A 26,005-nucleotide genomic window follows, 5' to 3' on the forward strand; every position below is an offset into this window, starting at 1 on the left:
AATGGCAATTGCACCCAAGAGAGGTGTGAGACTATGTGAGAGCAACAACTCTGCAGACACCAAGGTCAGTGAAGAAGGAGGGGGGAGAAGGTGCTCCAGGCGCCGGAGCAGAGATTCCCCTGCAGCCCGTGGTGCAGACCATGGTGAGGCAGCTGTGCCCCTGCACCCATGGAGGTTAACAGTGGAGCAGATCTCCACCTGCAGCCCGGGGAGGACCCCGCGCTGGAGCAGGTGGATGCCTAAAGGAGGCTGCGACCCTGTGGGAAACCCGCGCTGGAGCAGGTGGATGCCTAAAGGAGGCTGTGACCCTGTGGGAAACCCACACTGGAGCAGGCTCCTGGCAGGACCTGTGGCCCTGTGGAGAGAGGAGCCCACACTGGAGCAGGTTTTCTGGCAGGACTTGTGACCCTGTGGAAGGGACCCACACTGGAGCAGTTAATGAAGAAATGCAGCCTGTGGGAAGGAATCATACTGGGGAAGTTCATGGAGGACTGTCTCCTGTGGGAGGCACCCCACGCTGGGGCGGAGGAAGCGTGTGAGGCGTCCTCCCCCTGAGGAGGAAGGACCAGCAGAGAAAATATGTGATGAACTGACTGCAACCCCCATTCCCCTTCCTCCTGTGCTGCTGGTGGGGAGGAGGTAGAGAAAATTGGGAGTGAAGTTGAGCCTGGGAAGAAGGGAAGGGTGGGGGAAGGTGTTTTAGGATTTGGTTTTTATTTTCTCAGTTATTTTTTGCCAAGTTGAGTCTGTTCTGCCTGACAGTAATTGGTGAGTGATCTCTCCCTGTCCTTATCTCAACCCAAAAGCCTTTTCACTATATTTTCTCTCCTTTGTCCAGTTGAGGAAGGGGAGTGATAGAGAGGCCTTGGCGGGCACCTGGTGTCCAGCCAGGGTCAACCCATCACAGCAACCCTTATGACAACTATTGTATAAATTCTCCCCACTTTTTCCTTCAGTGTATCATACAAAATTTTAAAAATTCCTTTTGCTAGTAGAAAAGATGGAAACAAACTCATTCTCCATTCATGTAAAGAAGAAAATTAACTTTTGCAAAGATTTAGAAATTCTGAATTCCTCAAAGATGCTGGGATGAATACGACTGATAGCGTTGGTTGATTTCTAAGACTCTTCATTCATCAGTTTGCAAGGCAGGACTTCTAGTACACAAGTTATATTTTGTAAACAAATTCTGCTGACACCAGCTGCATAACAATTGTAGAGCACACTTAAAAGAATACCTTCTCTGTCCTTCTCTCTTTTCAAGCAGAATAAACGACTACTTAGTTGTGTGCTTATGAAAAACTCTTTCCTTCTTGAATATCACAGAACATTTCTCACTTAAATACCACCTGACTTCTTACCTGGTAAACAGCTACAGTAAAATTCACCAATCAAATCATGGCAATGGCCTCCATTTTTGCAGGGCTTGAAGAAACATTCATCAATATCTGTGGAACAGTTTTTGTCTGACAGAAAAGAAAGTTAAACATTAAAACTATAAATCATGCTGGGTTTGGGAAAGCAGAAAAGCTACTTCACAGTGTAAGTGACAACTGCATAATTTAACTTTTCCAGGTTGGAAACAGTATTTTATTTCTGCTTGACAGCTTTAAAAGTAGATATATCCATAGATCATAGCTGATAGTTAACAAATTAAATATTTTAAACGAATTAGCATGAGCTACATTTGCAAATACATTCTTTTTGTAGTCTAGCATTACATCTCAACACCATAATTACTAGGAATATACGCCACATTTTAAAAACTATTTCAGAGACTTAATCACCTCAGTAACAGTAATAAGAAAAATATTTCTCAAGGCTGCTTCCATGTTTAGATGAATGAAGCCATATCTCAAATCCCAACAAACCCCACAAATTCAGTCAACTGTTTCTTCATTTTTCTGCTTTTAAAGAGATTTAATTGAGCTGTAATTTAAATTAATTCAAATCTGAAACAACAAAAATATAAGAGAACATACAGAAGACATATAGAGAGTATTTAGAAGACAATATAATAGGTGTCTTACAAAAACAATTAGCTCTTTGGGCATACCAAAGAAAATCCACAGTCCCTCATCTCTTTATTGTCCACTACCTTATTTAGAGCAAGGTCTAGCCTGGTATAAATTACACTGAATATTTTTGATCCAAAATTGATCCAAATAAAAGGACAATTCTGGAGATTAAGACTTTCCATGAATACCAGAACCTACTCCAGGGAAAATTGTAGCTGTCACTTATGTGAGTGAGCAGAATTGTCATTGGTATTCTACCCAGAAAGTAGGTGGAAGGATCCTTTTATCACTCAGATGAGATATAGCAGGTAGGTAATATCTCCCAGGAATCTCAGTCTAAGGAGCTGCTGAATTAAAGGATCATGTGGGGTTTCTGGGGTTCCCCCTTGGACAACCAGAGCTCAGACAATTATAGATTAATTCCAGCAATAAATAGATGGCTGGCAGATGGTGTCACCTGACAGTTTTGTCTTCCTTAACCACAATATGTTCTTTGAGCTAACAGGTAAAAATGTACTGTTTCTCTAAAATAATTATTTAGAAAAAGCTTTAAGAGGAAGGAACCAGAAGCCCATAGACAAGGATAATGACAGAATCTAGATATGACTTAAAAAGTATATAGGAACTGTTGCACACTCACAGATAATCTGCTGGATTTAATGATTCACTACAGATCAGAACTTTACTAAAACCAGTTGAATGAAAGGTTAGGTTTCTATAGTTTGATGGGTGGGTTTTTTTGTTTTGTTTTTTTCTTTTTAGTACTTTAAATAAATAAAAGAACTAGCATAATGCTTAAAAACCCAGGACTTGGAGTGATAGGGTATTTAACTACCAAAACATCATTCTGGAAAGGAATCATAATTTTGGAAATGAATCATCATTCAAAAATTCAATGATTTTTGAATGTGCTATTGACAATATTTTCATGCAATAATGGAAAAGGCAACTACAAACAGACATTTTCTGGGATTTGATTCTAAGTAAAAGGGAAAAGTAGTCTCTGAATATTAAGAAAGGAATGCAAATAACTTGGGTGAGAGCAATCAAGATCCATGGGAAGGGACAGGAGAGGGGGGTGAACAACATAATAACAAAGGAATTCAGAAAAATTGCAAAGAATAGAAAAAATTTCTAATGTGAAAACTGATGAGAGGCTGAACTCCGGTAAAAGGTAATTAAGAAAGTTGGTGCTTTCAGTATGTACACCAGAACAAACTATATTTCTGTGGGGGAAAGACACTGGAGAATTAGGAGACCAACTTGGCACTTCCTGGTTTTCAAAGGACGAAAATGCCCAACTAGCAAAAAATAGGTCAGGTTACTAAGGATAGCGTAAGAAGTACAGCATGGGTGTGTAGGCACGAAATCAGACCAGCAAAGATACTGAATAAGATGTAGCTATCAAGGGATGGGCAGGGTAGCAAGAAATGATTCTATAAGTACTTCAGCATTAAAGATGACGAAAAGGTGTGGTTTGCCATTCAACAGAGAAGGATGGCTACTGATAATGGTAGTCACGCCAAATTGTTCAATGTCTCTTTTGCTTCAATCATCAGTAAAAAGGTCAGCTGCAAGCAGATCCTTATCATAATCGATACCTATGATTAAAGGCAAAACTTCAGTGTTGAATAGAGAAGGCAGGCTGGAGAATTGTCAGATGAGTTAGATGTTCAGATAGGCTGGTCTGATGAACTAAACTTCCTTGCGTAAAATAACTGAGATAACTTTTATAACTTTTTATAACTTTTGATAAAAACTCAGTAGTTTGTGAACTTTTGGATGACAGGTAAAGTATCTGAAGACTCAGTGAAGTCAGCCTTTTAAAAGGACTAAAAGACCGAGATGTGAAATTATAGATCCATTTGTGTAATTTTGGTTTCCGGAGGAAATATAGGGAAAAGTTATTAAATTGATTACTTGTAAAAACCCATAAATATAAAAAAAATAAAAAAGGAGCCCTATATAAGCAAATTGATTCTACACTAGAGTTACAGGTCTTGTGGATTAAAAAAAGAAAAAAGGAGCAGATGTCATACTCCTTGACTTCACTAAAGTTTATGATGCTATCTCATGTGAAATCTTAATAATTGGACTAGATATGAACCACAAGAGAATACTGTCACGAGTAAAAATTGTTGGAAATCCATATTCATACATTAGTTATCAGTGGTTTTACTACCAAAATGGATGAATGAATTGCACAGATTTTGGAAGAGGTCTACTGTCCATCTAGTTCCACCCAATTTTTTCAACAGCAGTCTGGATGTTGAACAACAGAGTAAGCTTATTGATGGCAACACAAAAAGTACATTGGAGGACAGGATTAGAAATCTTCATAAATTTGGACAAATTGGAGATAGAGTTTGAAATAACAAATGTTATCATAATGCAGCAAATCACAAGATAAATAGGAACAAAACCCAGAATATTGTTTCAAATCAAATAGTGTGCTGGGATATGTAAAAAGGAACATAGCTAGTTAGAATCATAAAGTAATCCTTCCATTCTCATCTAGCTGGACTAAAGCTGCATTTGAAGTGCTTTGTACTGTGCAGTGAGCTGGATTCAAGAAATACGTGGTGTGGTGGTTCAGTCCCTGCCGGGGTCTGAGACCACATGGCTGCTGCCCCTCCCCCACAAAGGGAGTGAAATACAAAGCCCCGGGTCTGAGATAAGGAAAGGTTTAATACAACAGAGCAACAGCAACACAACAAACAATAACAATAAGAATAACAGTGATAACAATGAACAGAGCAAAGTATCTACCGATACAGCAAAGAGAGAACCAGCTGCGCCAACCCACGCAATCACCGATTCTTCCCGCGCTCGCGCCAGGATGTGACGTCAGCATGGCATATGAATAACCCAGCTAGAGCTTCCCCCCACTGCTGGCAAAACTTAACCCTATCCTGGCTAAACCAGGACACGCGGACCAAATGAAGACAGTCCAGATGAGCATGACAGAAATGACAGAGAACTCAAAAGCATGACTTCTTGGGATAAACAAAATGGATGGGGCTGTAAAGCCTAAATAAGAAAGATTTGAATAGAAATGTGATGACAATAATACAATAAGAAAAGGCTTTCACAAATGTCTTTAGTTCTCCATGTTCATAGCAGACAGGGTAAGAAGTAATGCATTTAAACTGCAGCGAAAGTCAGATTAGATGATAAGGAACTGCTAGTGGTTAGTATAATAACACACTAGAAAGATTGCCTAAAGAAAATAAGGAATAGTGTTGGACTTATTTAAGGTGAGATAAACATAGGTGAGAAATGACATGGTATAGTATATGTTTTCTGCTGGAATGAAGACGGAATAGATGATCTTTAGGGTTTTGTTCTAGTGTTATGATTATATAATTTACAGGGCACACACACTGTTTATAACACTGAAGAAGGTCCAAAGGCTTTTGTGTTTGTGAGTTGGATTGTCTGAAAATTTCTTTTGCCTCATGGTAGAGTCTTCAGTTACTTGGTGTGTGACAACAGAGCTCCCACTTTGGAACCTACTGCTTCTTTCCAAATCTGTGTCTCCACTCTGTCTCTCCATCAAAACACATTTCTGTATTAGTCAGATAAGGCAGAGGTGAGTCCAGGCATGCAGTAGGCAAGAGAAGTAGAGGATAAAAATATTAACACTAGCAGGCAGAGACAAACACATTCTTCATGCACAGCATAAATGTACATGGTTAAAAATACAGAAGGATAGATGGAAAGTCCTACTCTTACAAAGACAGCAGTACAGCTTTTGGAACACTCAAACTATATTCACCCCTCAAGTCTTTCTCATGAGAAAATCATGAGAAAAATGAACCATTTCATACTTCTCCGAGCCTCTTTTTCTGCGGGAGAATGTGAAAAGCCCTTACTCTATTATTTCAACACTGACTTTTTAACAGACTGCATTTCCACTCTCACTTCCTTTCCTGTATCTCCCTTCTACAGGAGAGCAAGCATATGCACTAACTGAAATCTTCTGATAACTTTTGTTTACCTAAACAGCATATTTTTCAATGTACTGCAGGTCCTTTCTGGTCACTTGCAGCTGCCAGATACAAGCAAATAAAAAGATACGTAGGTTATAGCTACTGAACTGTAGCTAAACTGTATGTGAGGAAACAACAAAAGTGGTCTGAAAAGGACTGCTGAAGACCTCAGCATATAAGCCCTATTGCAGTACTGTGAGAAAAAAAAATATTTATCAGATGTGTTTAAGAAAACAAGAAGGAATATTGATATGTAAAATACCTCTGCATAAAACATTGACTACAATGTTCCATATTTAAAAATAAGTGGGAAGGATGCAGGAAAAGCTACACAATTTATTCAACAACTGAAGAAAGCATGCTGTCGGCAAAGGCATAAAGAGCTCCATCTGTTTCATTTAGAACAAACAAAAACAAGAAGTGACTTGATTACAGTGTATAAGTGTCTTTACAAAGAGAAAATACTTGGGTAGCAAGAGGCTTTTTCATTTTGTGTAGAAAAGGTAATGAGATGCAATAGCTGGAAGTTGAAGACAAAAATTTAAGTAAAATATTTAATATAAACTTCTAAATCTGATGGTGATTACTACTAGAAAAAATACCAGTGAAATTCTGGCTTCTCTTCATGCATTCAAATCAGGATTGAATGCTTTTGGATTAATGGTATGCTTTAATCAAACTAAGTAATTAGGTTCAGCACAAGGTGGTTAATGGGCAACGTTAACTATCTTCTGGTACACAGACCTAATGTAGAGCATACAACCAGCAATCTACAGGTTGTTAGAACAATAAATTCACTCATCCTGAGCCTCTATGGGTCTTTCCTGGGAAAATATCAAGACAATTCTGCAAGCCAGATATATTTCGGTGACAGCAATAGCCCACCCAGAGGCAGCTGGGCTCTGTAGCACCATTGTCATCATGTGAAATGTGTATGTCCTCTCCTTGGAGGTTCTGGAGGTTCCTAGGAAAACTGGCTGCCAGGTGCTGCTCTGCTGCTACCAGAGCAAATAATCTACGCAATTCTGTATCTTGCTTGACTGCAAAAGGGTCAAGGAAAAAAATCTTCATATAAAAGTTGTATAAACAGCTTTAAAAACATCACTCTGCTTTTCACAATTTTTCCTTCCTGCCTCAGGACCCCTCAGATCTGGGCAAGCAGTAGTCTCTGGTCAACCTACTGTTTAAATGAACTGAGTCAAGCTATGGGGTAATGTTCCCATTATCTCCACTGCAGCCCTGTAGCCCAGCACATATGGCATTGCCGTTGCTAGCATCAGGCCGCAGGTTTGGTGTCAAGCCAGAGGGCTCAGGACTTATCTAGTGACCACGTGGATCTTGCCTCATTTATTTTAGTCTTCATTAATTTTGTAAATTGCATCGTGTTATGCTTATTGTTAATAAGATATAGACAGGAATAAGAAGTAGTTGCACTGTATAGAATTATGACCCTAGAGTAAGGCTGCAGTGTGAAGGAGTACACATCAGAGAGATGAAGCCTTGAAGGTGTGTTTGTAGGATAGTACTGGAGTCTCCATGGCTATTAACAGCTCACTTGTGGCCAGTTACTGGTAGTGAAGCAAACATAGGAGCTGGACAAAAACAGTTTTAGGGATAATAAAATGGACAAAGAAGAAATGCCGAACATATGTAAGATGCCTCAAATATAGCAAAATCAGTAGTTATAGGGAGTTGCAGAACTGAGAAAGGTGTAAAAAAAAGGAAAACTAAATTAAAAAAAAATCAAGACAAAGTAAAAGCACGAAGAGTGAAGAAGAAAAAAGTCAACAAGTTACTGAAGATGGCACCAAATATGGCTACTACTTAGGGACTTAGTGTGGTCATACTAAAACTGATAGTGTCATACCTTTTATAGTATGGCTCTGTCAAAGAAGAGGGTGCCCAAAGGTAAATTGTTTCACTTGTTAAAAACACAGCCTGGTATATAGTGGGAAATGTAATTTAGTATCAAAACCTCTAGTACAATGCTAGTTAGCATTGCAAAGGCAGTGTTGAAAAAAAGACTTTTTCCAACATAAATGATTTGGTGGATTTTTTTCAGAAGATGAACCATCTGCCATAAAAAGAACTAGAGAAAACCATTCTTATATAAGATGCCACTTCCGTTTCTCAAATTCATTAACAGAATAGGGATAGAAAATGTGCACGGGGGAGGTTGGCTCGAGGTAAACTTTTTTATGTCAGGGTTCATTCACTGACTGCTCATAACAGAAAATTTAGTTCTAACAGCTTAACTGAGGCAGTATAACAAAAATTTTGATGCAGTTGGAAATTCTGTCTTGATATCCATGTTATTTCTACAGGTGCACTAAAATGTAAAAAGTAAATATTTTGTTCACTGTGCTGCCATATTACTGTTCATAGTATGATGTCATTCATGACCTTAACTGTTTAGAATATAAATAGAAAACGCATGCAAAGAAAAGGAGAAAAGAGAAATAGTTTATAGAAAAAGTATGGAGTTAAGGAAAACTTTGGTTGATTTCCCACAGTAACTTAGGAAGACTAAGAATTTCAACCATGTTTTCCAGAGTCTTTTTCATGTGCTTTAATCACTGTATGAGCTTTTCTAGACATGATTCATTTTTCATTTTTTATTTGATAAGGACCTCCCAGCAACTGACCACATTTTTGTTATAAGTCTATTCATATTAAATATGTTCCAATTTATCTAAAATTATTTAAATACAGAGTCACATCCAGAAAGATATTAATGTATGTTCTACGTACATTATATCATGCATGACAATTGGCATCACTATTGAAAAATACCCATTATATCTAAAATGAAGGGGATAAACTGAAATGCAAAAATAATCTCATAACACATCCAGTAAAGCAACGATAAAGTAAATCCTATATAAACTAATTAAATTTTTCATTGAAGAACTAACTTATCTTTTGTCTGATGGTTCCAACTGTTACTATTCACCTTTTAATTTTAAAAAAATCATGCTTAGTATTTGCAGATGCAAAACTATTGGAGAAATGTGCCATTTGATTTCTCACCAATAAAAAAGAGACTTTGCTTATTTTTTAGATGACTGGGAAAACATTGCTACTGAACTATAATTGATTTGTTTTTCTTTCATGCAATTCAATAGCTTTTATGTATTAGTTTATCTAAATTTTTATGTAATGTAATTTGCAGCATGATGGAACTTAAACAGACTTTTCTGCACCCTACTGATTTTTTTTTTTTCCACTCAATGTTCTAACCTGAATTCCTTCCAGGGGAAGCAGGTACACTTAGACATGACATAACAATAAACATCTCTAATAACCACAGAAATACATATTGAATACATTTCCATGTATGCATAGATAGTGTTTATTTTCCAGCATGTTAAGTTTGCACGCCCAACCACAGGAAGCCTGCCCTCGGCAGCCCGCCTTCTTTAGTATTTCTGAGAACCAGCAGTCTATCTGCACTGTCCCAGCTAAGCAGGGGGAAAGGCAGCCAGCCTTTTGCTCTCATACTGCCATGGGCAGGCTTTGAGTCAGAGCTCTGCTGGCCAGGAGCTGGAGGAACCTTCCCACCCTCTTCAGTCTTCAGCTTCCAGGTTTTGGGTTGGTTTAAAAAACCCCAGAGCTTTTACTAGAGATCAGACCCAGGCATGTTGTTTATATGAATTTGTCATTAGGGGGCATCAGAGAAAAGAATACCTGGCTTTTGGACTGCTTCTGTAAGGGCCATTGATGTGGAACAATAATCTGATGCATGAGATGCAAGTGAGACTGAGTATCTGTGACTGACTGTAAAGATGGGTAAGCAGCAATAGATTTCTCAGGCCAATTCTTTCCTTTCAATTGTTGAGGACAGGACTGGAGATGTTTAGTGTGGAATGGAGAATGGAGAACTCAATGATTTTAAACTGTGCAGTGGTCTTGATACTAACTGAAACATCTAGGCCAGTCAAAAGCTGTCTAAAATAGAACAGCTTGCAGGCTTATGGAAAACAAACCTTAGAAAACCCTAGAAAAAGGACATACAGGAAAAGATTTTTGAAAGAACAAAGAAAGGTATCACCTTTTGCCTCGTGATCGAGTTGAGGTAAAAGACACTGGGCATTCTTTTATAATTTTGGTTTTCAAATATTCAGTATTGCAAGGACCACTTGTTTAGCCACAAGAGCTACTACAGGATTCCTAAAGTGTATACTGTGAGACATGCCAGAGGAAATTATATAGATTTGATCTTCAGAAAGCATATTAAAAGGCTTGCAAATTTATTTAGTCTGCTGTGTAAAGCCTAAAGACTTATTCAAGTCAACATGTGACTGCTGGTAGTTTGACAGTTGATTCATACTGCCTCATGATAATGATAAACATGAATGAGACACGGGCAAAACCTAAAACAAGGTTCATGTTACGTGTAAAGAATTCATACGGACCATGATAAAAGTGAGGAAGTCAGATTAAGAATCTCATGCATACAAATTACAACAAAATTCAGTGCTAAATGCTAAAGTAAAAATCACTTTGGAATCATGTTTTTCCTACCCAGTATTCAGCTGTGTCACATTACTAGCATAGGGATCACTTCTACACTCAGGCACATGTACACAGTTTTAAAATACATTTAATTAATAATGTCTTCTAAAATTTAAAATAAGCAAAGGGTTTACAATGGACAAAATATAATCCTGTCACTTATTCAAGATTAAAAAACCATGCCCCCTCATCCCCAAACACTGACTTACAAAATTCTTGAGTTCCAGTGACTTAAACTACCAGAGAGAATCCACCCAAATAACGAAAATGGTCAGTAAGCAACGCCTCATAAAATTGCCTCGTCCTTTTGTATCACTGGTGAATTCCATACCAGCCCACCTGATTGATGCTTTGATTCAAGGTATCTTACTAATTAAGGTACTAAAGGTGTCCTACTGTTCAGTATCAAAATTCCTGACTTCACTTATCTTCAGGTTCTGATAATACCCAGAATTAATTAGTCTGGATGCACTGAGCAAGGTTTTTTTGAATTTTTGAGGCTTGCCAGGTTAACAGACCTGGACTGCCTTTACCTATCCCAACTGCCAGATGTTCTTGAAATCCCTCTAATTGACAAAATCGAACAAAACATTGTGAGGGAAGGAGGTGGCAGTGCTGCCATCTGTCCATTTGTCCAGTAGCTCTTTACTATGGAATAATTACAGTGATCCTGTGTAAACTGACTCCCACAAGATGGCATCTGAGAGCTTTGATTTAGTAGAAAGTCTCTTCCTTGTCTTTCTCAGGAGCTTCTTGACTGCCTGTCTTGCTCAGAGTAAAGGAAACTCCAGGCATTAGGTTGCAAAGCTGCCAGCACTCAGGTGCTCGCCCTTTTAACAATAAAGACTACACGTGTGAGCAGAAGCTTCAAGAAGACTCCCTGCTTCTCTCAGGACTCTCTGAGGTGTTTTGGGTGTTCCTGTCCTGATGGCTTTCCTCAGCAGGAAGAGCTGTTCCCTCCACCCACACCTGCTCCCCAACTCACACATGGTACTGCCTCTTCCTGGCTCTGTTCCCCGGGAAGGAACACGCTCCACCGCCTGTGGAGCACCACAGCCAAGGCCATTCAAACAGGCAGCTGTCTCCCTCCTGTCCAACACTGACTTTCCAGCACAGCATTCATGCACAAGGCATCCAACACCAAAGTGGAATAATGTTGCCAGACACAGAGATAGTAAACAGCAAGACAAGTGAACAACTAGGCCCGAGACAATTTTTGTACCCAACCAGCTCAGATATATTTATTTGGAAATTTCTTTTAACATGCTAGGAAAACAAAAATGCATTTACAAAAAGTTAGAAAGAAAAAAAAAAATCAGCCCTATGCATTTACTGGACTTTTTCAAATTTCACTTTCTTGATCAAGCCTCATGAGAAAAATACAAGATGTGATCAACAGGGAGTTAGCAGATCTGTAGCCCAGTAAATATGGTGTCTGCCTTCAGCCCTGGCTGTGTGCTGACCTGGCAGTGCAGGGGCTCAGCCTCGCCATGGCCTGAGCTAGGTGTCGCTGGTTTAACCCCTGCATTAGGGTCAGTGACTGCTGCCTCCCCTGCTCCAGCTTCAGCTCTGGGGGTGGCCCCGCTGGGGTGGGGGTGACACCCCCTGCCAGTCACTGGCTGGCAAACCACAGCCCTTTGTGTGCCTGGGGCTGGCAGGGCAGGGGGGCCACTGCCAGGCTGCAGCTGTCACTACAGGAGAAGGATACATGCTGGATGAGAAAATGTATAAAAATAACCCCAACTGGACCCCTGACGAAAGAGGAAGAAACCCCCACCAGGAACATCATCTTTCTCTTGGGAAAGGGCTCAAGATGTTAATGACTAAGGCCTAAACTCCCGCACTCTTTCCTGAGAAGACTGAAACTGTCACCTCTAGGACCCAGAGGGACACTGGAATGTCGACCATAACACCAGATAAAATGGGTAGATATTAAGTTTTCCAGTATAGAAGTCTTGACTATGCTGGCAATGGTCCTTTTCTACATTCATTATATAATATGGATTTCTACATTGCTGAAATATTAACTGTATAAACAAAGATTCCTATATATACATGCTGTTTCCTTTTGCCCTTGAAAAGGTTTTGAGTGTATCACTTTTATTATGGCAATATCTTCTTGGGCCGTTTACATCCGTCCTAGGACTCAGAAGGATGTGGAACATTCTTTTACCACTGTTTGCTTTTCTTAGAAGATAGAAACTCAGATATTCAGTATTTTGCATCAAAGTCTCTTTCTAGGGAGGTTGAAACAGTTGTTGAAAAGTCTGGAGAGAGCAAACCTGATGACATCCACAATGGGTGACTGTGCATTTACTATACAAATATGAGCACAGATTAAAATATTCAGTGTAATCAGGATGATCCTTCTCCCCACTTCCAACTCCAGTCAGCTGACTGGCTGATTTGTTTTCTTGTGGGAGCTGCCCTGTCTCACAAAAAAAGCCAATATAAAGTGAGATCAATAGCACATTCATGATGAAAAGTCTCTCACACAGGAAATGCAGGAGAAAATAGAGCCTTTTCATAACAGCTTATTATGCAGTCATGTGAACTTCTATGACTTCAACATAGGCCTTGAGTTATTCATTGAAATCTTCCCATAACTCACTGGTAACTGTTTTACTGTTGACAGATCTTGACTTCTTTTTGTCTTTGAATGAACAGATACATTATTGGCAATTGCACCAGTATGAATCTAGGATAAAGTGCTCCCCCTAAGGAGAACATACCCTGTTCCAGGCTGCCTTGGTGACACCCACACATTAGTTTATAGTTTATAGTTCTGGTTCTGTAATGTGGATTCCATGATATCCCAAAGTTGTGTAGCTGTATTTTCAAAGGAACAGCTTTTCCTGCGTTCCCTAGTTTAAACTGACTGTTTGCAACCTACTACAGAAATTAGATGTTTTCCATTTTGATCCTTGCAGTATAGCAGTAGAGTTTTAAAGCTCCTTTTTTAAAAAAAACTGTTGCATTAAAAATATTTTTATTTATATGAACAAATACTTTGTAATCACCTCCATTATTTTCATGATTGACACAAAATAGATACATACTATGCAAACTCATGACAGTGAAGCCAGTTAGCAAAGAAAAGAGAATATGATTTTGTAGGAAATAGAGCACATCTCAGTTTTGTAATGCTGAATAGTATTAGAATATGTTGGCATGAATCAAGCAAAATCGCAGACATCTGGGGGAACTGCAACTATTATCACTTTCACAGATTCTAAATCTCCATGTATCATCTTACATTCCTTATGTCCCATCTGCCTATTTTTAACCATTGACAAAACATGTATGAAGTGCTCCTAAACTGGTTGTCGGTGGTGTTACTATCAAACTGAAACCCTCTATTTACTTCTAACTTAATTTTGCTTCTTCATCCTTCACTGCTCTACTTGCTTCTTTAACCTTTCATTTCTCCATGATAGATTTCTCATTTTTCTTTCATCTCCATTGGTCACCACAGATTTTGAGATCTCTATATGTATCTGTTTGGCTTTTTATTACAACATCCACTAACTGCATATGATTTCTGAGACTGCCACTGCTTGTCTTCCTCTTACTGCTTAGACTAATGCTGCTCCATTTGCCTCTCTGAAATCAGCGGCTGAAAGTCAGTGTGTTCCAGTCCCTGACATCACAGCATATTAGTTGTTAAGATGGCATATTTTTTGAGACAGTTTTATTGATTTCCCCATGATCCTGGTAGCTACTTCTGGCAGAAAGAAGGGCCATGAAGACTGCTCCTGATGCAAGAGCTATTTTTTTAAACCTGTTAGACCTACAAATAATTGTGCAATTTACAAGCTATTTATTATAAGGATCTGATGGAATCTTTCTTGAAGAGAACAAAGTATCCTCTTGTTAAAATTGTATTCTTATTTCTATCTCAGTCAAGTATGGTTGTGATACAATCATCTGAAGACAAACAGCACCAGGTATAGCTGTCATTGCTCACCTATAGACTAGGTGTTTATAAACTTTATTTTTTTTCTAGGCAAAATACAGTTTTTCTTTCCATCAGTTAATCAAACAGCATACACACTGGTTTTGATTTTTATCATATTATTAGGGAAATTAAAGCAGATTATCAATAGCACAGAACACTGAATTGATTTTCATTAATGCTAAACCACTGAACAAATCGCAATTAAAAGAAGTTTGTTTTAATTTCAAAAATGGAAATAAAATTTTAACTATTTAATGTCTTTTCCAGAGTTAAAATAAATCTTACCGGTGAATCCTGGAGGACAAACACAACTGTAGTCTGCAACCAGGTCTAAACAAGTTGAATTGCTTTTACAGAATCCGTAAGTGCACTCATCAAAGTTGATTTCACAGTTCAGACCTTCAAATCCTTGGTTGGAAAAAAACAGAGCTATGTATTATGCATCTATATCTGTGCTTTCTTTCCTAAAGTATATCTTTGTGTCTCTTTTTCTAAAAAATTAGACTGTTTTCAATTTACTCTTGTAATAAAATTATCTTGAATTCTTATTGAAAGATCTTTCTAAAACCTTCTTCTGCTCTGTCATTAATAGGAAATTACATTTGACCATCAAATATACTTTAAAAGGAACTAATAATTGAAAGAAAAAATGTAGGATTCAGTATTGTCATTAATCTAGTTGAACTTTTTGTTTAGCAGCCACTTAATCTATATATCCTCTGTCATTTTGAGAACATTGCAGATGAAGATAACTGATGATGGGATTTGGACATCTGATTATAGTTCTAAAAATCAACTCTCAAATAGCTACTTCTTTACTTTTTCTCAATTTGTTTCTTGTATCATAGTGACTTTTAGTAAACTCAGAAGTCCCGACAGTGTTTTTTTGTACTCAGAATTGCTGGAGAATCTCCTCTCCAATATCTGATATTCTACGCTCTTGTAAATGTATTCTAATTCATGGTCATGCTACAAAATGACTATCATTAGTGCTGTCACAGGCTATGGCTGCAGGAAGACCATGACTAATGCTAAGCTATCAGCACCCTCAGTGCAAGGCACATTCCCATAATTTCTCAAACTGACCATGGAACCAATTTCCACTGATCCCTAAGTCATAAACCGTTAGAATTATCCTTAGTTCATTAATAATGTATACAGTAACAGTTCTCATTTGCATTTAGAGTTTAATCAGACCCATGTCTCACAGGTAACAAGTAAGCCACAAAATTATCAATGTGGATGCCAAGATTTATTTTTCTATAAACTGGTCAGGCAGAATGATATTTTCCAAATGTAGTTTTCAACTGCCTTCCAACATCTGTTTTGGCTTCTAATTTAAGCTAACTAATGATGGAGGCTGTATTTATGAGAATTATTTGTAGCAATTCCATATTTTGTGATGAGTTTCTGAACTTATCATCACCACTAGAATGCTTGTATTAATATATAAATTCCTGAAATATTGTAAGCTATGAAATCAACTCACCATCAGTCCATACTTACAAAACAGTACTATTTGAAGATTAAAATCAAACAAGTACAAGAAAGTTTAAAATGCAGAAACAAAGTACCAGGTTATAAATCACAAACTTGACTTTAACTAAAAATCCAATTTAAAAAAGCATACAAATATTCAGATGAAACCCATTTGTGAAAATATTTCAGAAAGACACTGTAATTTTAAATGTTTTAAAGCATTTTAGTTTTTCCGTTAACTACTTTTTTCTTGAAACCACTCATTCGTTCATATACTTCTGATAACATTGAGCAATATGCTTTGTTAAAGAAACAGATTAAAAGTGCTGAAAATCACTTTATTTTTGTCCATGAAAGTTTTAATAGATTTTTTTACTGAAGAAATATTACAGTCATTATGATGGCCATTATAATTGCTTGCTATGCTCAGTCATAAAGCTGCAAGTTAGTACATCAGGATAAAATATTTTCTTAGTAAGGTTATTGATTACATTTTCTCTGAATTTCACATACTGCTCATTATGTTTTCTCCACTCCTTCAGACTTTTCTAAAATCATGAGGTTCTGTCTGAAGAAAAGCAGCACTTAAAAGTATATCTGTCTCCATTCTTAATGAGCATGCTTGTTTTATTGGGTGCCTTGGTGGACAAATATGCAAATCAGAAAAGAAAGAATAACTCTCATAGAAAGAAAATTTTAACAATGGTGTTGAAGACTGCCAAGAAGATGTTTTGCAGACTTTAGGCAATTTTGAAAATTGTCAAAGATAATAAAAATAAATTGGTTTGAATGACATACCTTCAGGGCAAAAACAATCATAGCTGTTGACATCATTCTGACAGACAGCACCATTTAAGCAGGGAGCTGATTCACACTCATTCATTTCTATTTCACAGTACTGGCCTGAAAAACCTGCAAAGGAAGCAAGATAAGCTTTGATTTTCTTCATCTTTATGTGTGCTATTAACATGAAACTTTTATTCCAAATATTGTTCTGTAACTAAAATCAAGAGGTGTTATGATCAATAAAGGAAGCTGGAAGTAAGAACTTCTGTATTTTATTTACAAAAACTTAAATTTCACTCATTTTTTATTCAATATTACAAATACATATCTTTATTGCTGGAACAAAGCAAAAAATGAAGAAGTACTTCCAGAAAGTAGAGACATTCCTGTCAGTATGCAAACAGTATACAGATCTTCAAGTGTTTTGCTTGTGTTAGTCAAGTACTTCAGTATTTTTATGACTTTTTTTTTGATTTTGCCATGTTAATATAAGAGAAGTACATCAAGTATTTCTTATCCATTGTCTGATGCTTTCTCCTGTGGAGAGAAGCAGTAAAAAAACAGAGTACAAATACATTGAGGCATATCAAACACATGCCATGAGTCAAGCCTTCAGCACATATAAAGTGCACAGCTTAACTGCAATAGATGAGGATGATGTATATGTTGCTAAAAGAAGGAAAGTAGACATCATTAAAACAAAAATCCAAAGACCTGTGAAACTTACAAAAGGAAAGGTTAACTCAATTTCTCATTTCTTACAGGTACTTTGACAGACTGTACCGGCTGCACGTGCCCAGGCGCTGGCTGCGGGGCTGCAGGGCGGCCTCTGTGAGGGGCCGGGGCTGCCCCGTGCCGGACACAGCCGGTTCCAGCCGGCTCCAACCCACCCACAGCAGGGCACGGCTGAGCCCCCCGGCCAAGGGGGTGGTGCCTCGGGGAAAATGTGTATATAAGAAAGGGCAGAACGCTGCACAGGTAGAGTGAGGAGTAAGGAGGGGGAGAAAAATCAGAAACAATCTTGTGAGCACCAAGATCAGAGAAGGAGTGGAGGAGACGCTCCCGGTGCCTGTGGAGAGGATCATGCCAGAGCAGATAGCCACATTGCTGCCCGTGGAGGACCCCACTCTGGAGCGGGGGGATGTGCCCTGAAGGAACTGTGATCCCTGGACAGCCTGCACAGGAGGAGAGGAAAAGGAGGAAGGAGCATCAAAGGAGATGTTATGGATTGAACACAAGCTGCATTTGCCCATCCCCCTACGCTGCTCAGAGGTGGGGAGGAGGCAGAAGAGTAGGGAATGAAGTGGTGAAGTTGAGCTTCGGGGGAAAAAACAGGGATGGGGAAGGTGCTGTTTTAATTTGTGTTTGTTTCTCACTATGCAAACCTACATTAATTGGCAATAAATTAAACCGATATTCCCCAATTTGATTCTGTTTTACCCGTGACAATAAGTGGTAATTGATCTCTCTGCCTTTATCTTGACCCATAAGCTTTTTCATCTTCTCCCCCCATGCTGGTGGGAAGGCAGAGTGAGAGAGGGGCTGGGTGGGGGTCTGACAGCCAGCCAGTGTCAGCCCGCTACACATCTATAGCTTTGTTCTATATTAATACCAAATGTCACCATCAATCTTTGCACAACCATTAGCACATTCACTTTGATTGGAAGAACAAAATAAATAACTAATTTTTACAAAAACTTTTTAAAAATCCATATATAAAATGAAAGTGTCTCTGTTGAATGTTTTTCTTCTCCTGTTCAGTTTCTTTTCATGTACCTTAGCATAATTATTCACATGGAGAAAAAGCAGTCTTTTTATATAAGGTTCCCAGGACATGAATTGCGAATAATGTATAGTGAAAGTATGCCACACTCTTAAACAGATGTTTATTTATGTAAAGTCAAAAATTCCCATTTTTTTTATTTTCTTTAAAAAAATATTTAAAAAATTACCAAATAAAAATAAATCAATAAGTTAAAACAATTGTATGCATTGGGAAGGAGAGATTATTTTACATCTTTCCTTCCTTTTTTTATGTCATCTTTAAAGTCCCTTAACCTTACCTTATTTAGAAAACAAATTCAGAAGGCTTCAGAATCATCATGAAATATCAATCTATAATGCATTTGTGAATACCAGAAAAAATAATTTGTAGCGAGTTGATATTTCTGTCAGCAAAATAACAACAAATGCAGATAAATAATGGAGTGTCCCAGCGTGATCAGTGTGTGAGTTCTTTTCCCTCTTTGATCAGTGTGTGAATTCTTTTCCCTCTTTCTTGCAGAATTTATTTATGATTTCTAATATACGGTTGGGTTCTCACATAAGATACAGAGCACAGCCTGCACAGAATACAGAAGTCAGATATCAGACGTGCTTTCAAAGAATCTCTTTTTCAGTCTTGTTTTAGATTGAACTGTTTTAGAAGGCACCATGCCATAATCACTATCTGGATTATTCTGGATTATTTGGTATCATATATTTCCCATGACTCTACGTAACTATCAAAGAAAATGTAGATAATCTGTAGTAGTTAATATATTTATGGTAGAGGACACAAATCATGCAAATTAATATGAAGTAAACTGTAATTTGTGTCATGTGACAGATGTTATAATTTATCAGCATTGCTAGTCATGCTGTTATATTTGGAAATATGATTAGTCCTTAACTTTTTGAGAGGATACATTACTAAACATTAATGATAAAAGTATCATCCAGGGAATAGCTTTTTGGTTAAGAATACATTATTTTTCCCAAAGGTTTTCTTTGTGAAGTGAAACATTGTTTCCACTTGCAGATGTAATTATAGAAAAACAAGTGGTGCTGTTCAGGTTGAAGCATTGTTAAGGTCATACCAGTGAACTCCATTTTTTTTGTCACTGTGTTGCACTGTGAAACTGACCTCAAGTCCCCACTTGCCCTAAGTTCCAATAAGCTTTGTTTTCACACCACTTGGATATTTAGTAACATTAATTTTCCAAGAAGTGGAAGTAGTATAAAATTATTATACAGCATTCAAATCCTGAACTAAATTTGTCTAATTTAGCTTTCACTACTAAACAAGTTTCCTCATTAACTGGTTATCTTTACTCATACATACTTTTACTGTTGATTCCATTTTATATGATATTTTAAATGTAGCCTTTAAGCCCATATTCAAGATCAGAAGTAAACTGAGATCTGAAATACTTGGATGCAACTGTGCTCCCAGGAAGAACACAGCATGGGAGCAAGCTAAGTATTGCACAAACCCATCATGCAGGCTCAAATATACATCTATGTCGAGCTGATTTCAGTTGAGAGTAGGTGAGCTTTTTCACACCAAGCACACCCTATTGCTTCAATATCAAAATTGCCAGCCTGGTTATCTTTCTTGAAGAGGAAGAACCTACAGCAAGGTATTATGAAATACAGAATGCCAAACTGCAGGGTCTACATGTTGTAACATGAATGTTTGGACCATAAAATACTCAGCGTTCCAGCATGAAAAGTGTTGGTTACCTCACTAATATGTCTGTTGGCAAACGTGTCCTTGAACTGATCTTTTAGATAAACCGGTCTCTTCTCAGCAATCTCATTCCTCAAACAGGGTCCTGTGGTCATGGAGACAAAACCCTGCATGTGACACCTCCTGCAGAACCAGGAACAGACATAACGTGATGTTTCTGCGACCCTCTTTGATCTATCACCTGAAATCAAGCATGCTTGCTGTCCCTGCGTGTTAATGATGTTGACCTTGTCACCATAGTCCATCCTTAGTTCAATAAGAAAATAACTCATAGATTTAACCAAATTGATCTTTAGTAAAGTTTTTCTGGGGACAGGGTCCACTGTCCCTACATGTCAGTAGACTCTGTCTTCACTATTCCTGAAGGTTTTCTTTAAATTAGACCTCCCTACCTCAGTTAACCTTTCTGGCTTATTTGCAAGCAATGTGGAAAATAACTGATTTCCCTTATCTTTGTAGATTTTTACATACATTGATTTTTTAATGTACATATCATGACTGATGTTTCCACTCAGTCTTCTGTTGCTTAAAAAAACACCAAACAATTTCTCCTTGGTCTTGTTCATTAGATCTCTGATGAGTCAAGTTCCTGTCTTTTATGTTCCTGTACTCATGTATAATACAGTATTCTAACTCAGGCTGTAATGTGCAGTGTATCCTTACATATTACACTTCTCAGAACAATATTTGTTATATTTTTACAACTGTGTGATGTTTGTGAATCACATCTAGCTTAAATCACTTATAACTCCCAAATTGCCCTCTGCAGGACTACAATTTAAATAGTTTTTCACATTTTTTATTTGCACAGATATAGCCTTTACATCCATGTATATTCTTAGATTGTCAATTCTTAGATCTCTTTGTGAGATTATATCACTCAAAACCCGAGAGAATTTAAAATTCTTACTGCTTGAAAGAGTCCAGCAAATGTTGATATCATCTTCTGAAGTATTTTTAGTATGATTCCATCAACTAATGCTTGTTTTGTGGTTATCTAAACCACAGAACCTTTTTTGTTGAACTGAGGCTTCACTAGTCACTGTCCAATTTATGTTTGCATAGTTGGTAACTTTCAAGGGTTGTTTTCTGCATATTCTATATTGATTTTTTTCTTTTATTTTTTAATGTCGTTTATCATAATAACTTCATATTCTTCCAGAAATAGAACTCGGAGTATCACAAACTTGTTTAGCCACTAAAATTGGGAATTTTATGTGGCATGTTTGATGATCTAATTACCAAGACAACTGCCGTTTTAACACTTGCTCCCTATCACTGGCTATTGTTAAGGAAAGAAAAATAAAAGAAACCCAGAACAACCAAATATCCCAGTCCATTTGTAGTCACAAGTGATTTCATATGTAAGCACTAATGTTAGGAAGTGTGTGTCTCCAAAACCCTTCTAGTAATGATCACGAGCTGGAAAGAAACACAGCAGTCAGCAGGTGACCAATGTGTCCAGTTTCTAGAAAACTGAAGATTGCTTAGGAAAGTTCCTCAAATTGCTTATCATTACAGACTATGAACGGGTCATTACATGAACAGTATAACAACTCTGAAATTGTATTTTCTTTCCTGAAGATCCTCTATTTAAAAAAAAAAAAAAAACAAACAAGCAAAAAAAAAACCAAAAAATAGTAGCTACAGAAGAACTTGTATATGTTTCAATTGGGGTAGTTTGACAAAAGAGCTATAACCTATTCAAAACAGTCGGACTATGCTTTTGAGCTAGCTTTGATCTTACTAGACTTGATATGGATGACACACACCATAGCTACAGCAGCCCGCTCCTCTTAATGGGATAGCTGCTTGCATAAAGTGTCTAAGCAAGTGGTAGAACACAGACTGAGCTCTTTCTGTGATAACATAGTTTGCTATCTACCTGCTTTAAAGATACCAAGATCTCATAGACGCATATTGTCATGTTTACTTCCAAGACTAGTCCTACCCAATCTGACTCTCTTCCATTTAGGAATTCAGAATAGGCAACTTGCCTATTCTGATTTGTGTCAGCTGATAACCTCATGTTGAAAGAAAGTGGAAAATAATAAAAGAATAAGATTAATTGCTGTTGAAAAGACATTTTGAGAGTTTTACAAACTAGTAAGTTTAACAGCAACATCCTTTAATGTATCTGTTTCACAGCATATCCAAATATAGAACTGCATATGCATTTATTCCTTATGATTTTATCCTCAGAACAGTACTTTGGGACCAACTCTATAGCGCTAATGTAAATAAAAACCTTCATGATGTAAAGTGATAGCTGATAGCAATTTTATCTCTGCAATGGTGGGAATGTGCTCAAGTAGTCAGACTGCATACTTTATATGCCGTTCTGTATACTGTATATTTAAAAAAATCTTAAAAAAAGAAAAAATAATTTTGAAATTAGAATTGATTCACAGACTATTAGATGGGTGCTGTGGTTTCAAACTTCCAATGGAAAACATGACAAAATGATTTAGGTATAAAATTTGTTTTACATGACCTATCTAACTTAATGAGTTAAGACATGTAAAACAGTTCTTTATATTTTAAACACAAGCAATCATTTACCAATATATTATGAGATTAAACATCGTGAAAATGAAAAGCTGAGGCAAAAGTATTTAATATAAATCCTTTATCATAAATTCTAGCAGACTACATACATGAATTATCATGAGTTTAGTTTTTCTTTAATTAATAAAGAATTATTCTTTAATAAATTGTAAACTGAGAGCTTTGAAGAACATACCAGATTCCCACAGAATTCTTGTTGTTTCACAGGACTCATCACAGTTCCTAATTTAAAAGTCCAGAGTGTGAGTTTGGAGGCACACATAGTGTCAATTGTAACATGCCAAAATTTAGTATTTTAAGTTTGTCAAGTTGGCACTGCAGAAACTGCAAAACTCTGGGACTAGAGAATTTCTCAAAGTAATAATGAGAAAGTGGTTTCTTTCTTAAGCAGCAAATAAATAACTTCAAGTGTTTGTTATTAGTGTCTGATTGCTCTGCAGATACATAATCAGATATTCAGGATGAGTTCTATCAAGATAACTCATAGAATCATCGAATCATAGAACGGTTTGGGTTGGAAGGGACCTTAAAGATGATCTAGTTCCAACACCCCTGCCATGGGCAGGGACACCTTCCACTAGAACAGGTTGCTCAAAGCCTCATCCAACCCAACCTTGAACACTTCCAGGGAGGGGGCATCTGCCACTTCTCTGGGCAACCTGTGCCAGTGTCTCACCACCCTCACAGTGAAGAATTTCTTCCTTATATCTAGTCTGAATCTACCCTCTTACCGTTTAAAACTGCTACCCCTGGTCCTATCACTATACTTCCTGACAAAGAGTTCTTTCCATCTTACCTATAGGCCCCCTTTAAATACTGGAAGGCCACGATTAGGTGTTCCCAAAGCCTTCTCTACTCTGGGCTGAACAGCCCCCATTCTCTCAGCCTGTTCTCATAAAGGAGATGCTCCAGCCCCCTGATCATCTTTGTCGCCTCCTCTGGACCCACTCGAGCAGGTCCATGTCCTTCTTATGTTGGAGGCCCCAGAGCTGGACACAGTACTCCAGGTGGGATCTCATGAGAGCAGAGTAGAGGGGAAGAATCACCTCCTCATCCTGATAGCCACACTTCTCTTGATACAGTTGGCTTTCTGGGCTGTGAGTGCACATTTTTGTCTCACACTGTTTTCCATCCACTAGTACACTCAAGTCCTTCTCCACAGGGCTGCTCTCAATCCACTCATTGCCCAGCCTGTATTTGTGCATAGGATTGCCTTGACCCACATGCAGGACCTTGAAACTTGGCCTTGTTGAACTTTCCATGGCAAGGGGATTGGAACAAAATGATCTTTAAGGTCCCTTCCAACCCAGACCATTCAATGATTCTGTGATTCTAAGTTTCGCCTAAACCTTAGTCATTTTCCATACGGTACACTTGAAATGAAGAGAAATTAAACTTTTGCCACTTGCTCTCTTTAAGTTAAATATCATGATTTATTAACTAACTATTGTCATTGTCACAACTTCTTGATGCTTTTCTTTCCTGCTAGGAGTAAAGTACGAATTCTCCTGATGTCATAGAACAAAAGAGGAGGGATGGGAAACAAAGCTTTAATGCAAAGGGTTATTCCTTTAACATGGTTAGAGATGAAGAAAATTCTTCAGTATGTTAGCTGCTGTTGTTAGCCACCAAAATGTCAAGTTACCATTACTTTTATTTCTTATAATAAAGAATCGACATGATTTAACCTCTTTGAACAATTCTGTATGGAAAAGGTGAGAGAACACTACTCTTCTGATAATTTCTCATCTTTCACAGTAGCAGTAGTCATCTTTTATCCTGTGTCCAATAAAAGGGAGTCACCCAACTAAAAGAAAAAGAAATAGATCTACCAACTTATTACAAGTACTCAATACTGGAAGAAAAAAGAAAAGATATTGAAGATCTCACAAAATTTTTCTACAATGTGGCATTACATCTCAGGAAAAAAAAAAAAAAAAAAAAAAGAGTTTCTTCAGACTAACAAGAGACCCACATAAATCACAGGGGAAAAACTGTCTCACTTTCTGAGAAGCCCTAGTTTGGAAAGCAGTCCTGTTAAACTGTGATTGACAATTTTCTTCCCTACAATGGTATTCTGTACCATCATTTTCATATAGCTCACAAGAAGATGCAGAGCTCCGTTTACCTCCAGACATTAGTCAGCTGAGATCTTTTGTTAGATTTCTTTAAATAAAGGTTGAAAAGAAGACTGTCTGCTTTCCTTAAGAATGGAGAAAATGCCAAAGACAAAATTAAAAATACCAGTCAGAAAAACAAAATAAGATTTTTCTTAGCAGTGCAATCTCCAGATTGCCATCTCTGGAATATCATCCCAGTATAAACAGACAATGTCTTGGAATTAAGTTGGATATTGGATAGGTATTGGCAAAATTTATGGCAAGAGAAGTAGGTATGGTCTTCAGTTTATTTTCATAGTGCTGGAAATTTCTGAGAATTCAGAGAAGCACAAGGAAAATAACATTTAAGTATGGGAGACAGTTAAAAGAATTCCCTAAAGGTAAAACATGTTCTTATCTTACATTTATGTTGTTCTAAGTTATGACCAGGATGACCTTATCCTAATCATAACACTACCTATACTTAAAAGAATAATAATAACAAAATAGAAATCTGCAGTTAGGAGTAAAATATAAAATATATTCAGACTTCCATCACATGGGAGGAAGTTACAGGAGAGAAAGGGAAAAGGGCTTGAAGGTGTAGTTAATTCTGAAGACATGAAATGGAAATTCCATAATTTTATAAAAGATCCCTATATACTTGTATTAGACAAGCGTTAAAAAAGGAAAGAAACAGAACAAAAATTCTGCATCACCAGAGGAGTCAAGCCAATAAACTAGAAGACTTAGCTGTCATGGTTTAACCCTGGCTGGCAACTAAGACCCACAGAGCTGCTCACTCACTCCCCCCTGTAAGGGTAAAAGTGAGAACACATATGGGTTGAGATATAGACAGTTTAATAGGTAAAGCAAAATCCACTCATGCAAGCAAAGCAAAACAAGGAATTAATTCACCACTTCCCATTGGCAGGCAGGTGTTCAGCCATCTCCAGGAAAGCAGGGCTACATCATGTGTAATGATTACTTTGGAAGACAAACACCATAACCCCGAACGTCCACTGTTCCTTCTTCTTTCCCCAGTTTTATATGCTGAACATGACGCCCTATGGCATGGG

The 26,005-nt window shown here is 37.6% G+C and overlaps 1 protein-coding gene across 1 annotated transcript in view; it reads right to left on the reverse strand.

The window, feature by feature from the left end:
• The window catches only part of EYS (eyes shut homolog), a 1,118,553-nt gene that overhangs the window by 701,087 nt on the left and 391,461 nt on the right, over positions 1 to 26,005 (reverse strand). Inside the window, exons 13-15 of the mRNA XM_074861787.1 lie at positions 16,761 to 16,874; positions 14,769 to 14,891; positions 1,362 to 1,466 (exon numbers count right to left, since the gene is read on the reverse strand). Coding sequence (XP_074717888.1) covers positions 1,362 to 1,466; positions 14,769 to 14,891; positions 16,761 to 16,874 — 342 coding nt within the window. The remainder of the gene's footprint in view (positions 1 to 1,361; positions 1,467 to 14,768; positions 14,892 to 16,760; positions 16,875 to 26,005) is intronic.

The sequence above is a fragment of the Strix uralensis genome, chromosome 3 (assembly GCF_047716275.1).
Source record: "Strix uralensis isolate ZFMK-TIS-50842 chromosome 3, bStrUra1, whole genome shotgun sequence".
Classification (NCBI taxonomy): domain Eukaryota; kingdom Metazoa; phylum Chordata; class Aves; order Strigiformes; family Strigidae; genus Strix; species Strix uralensis.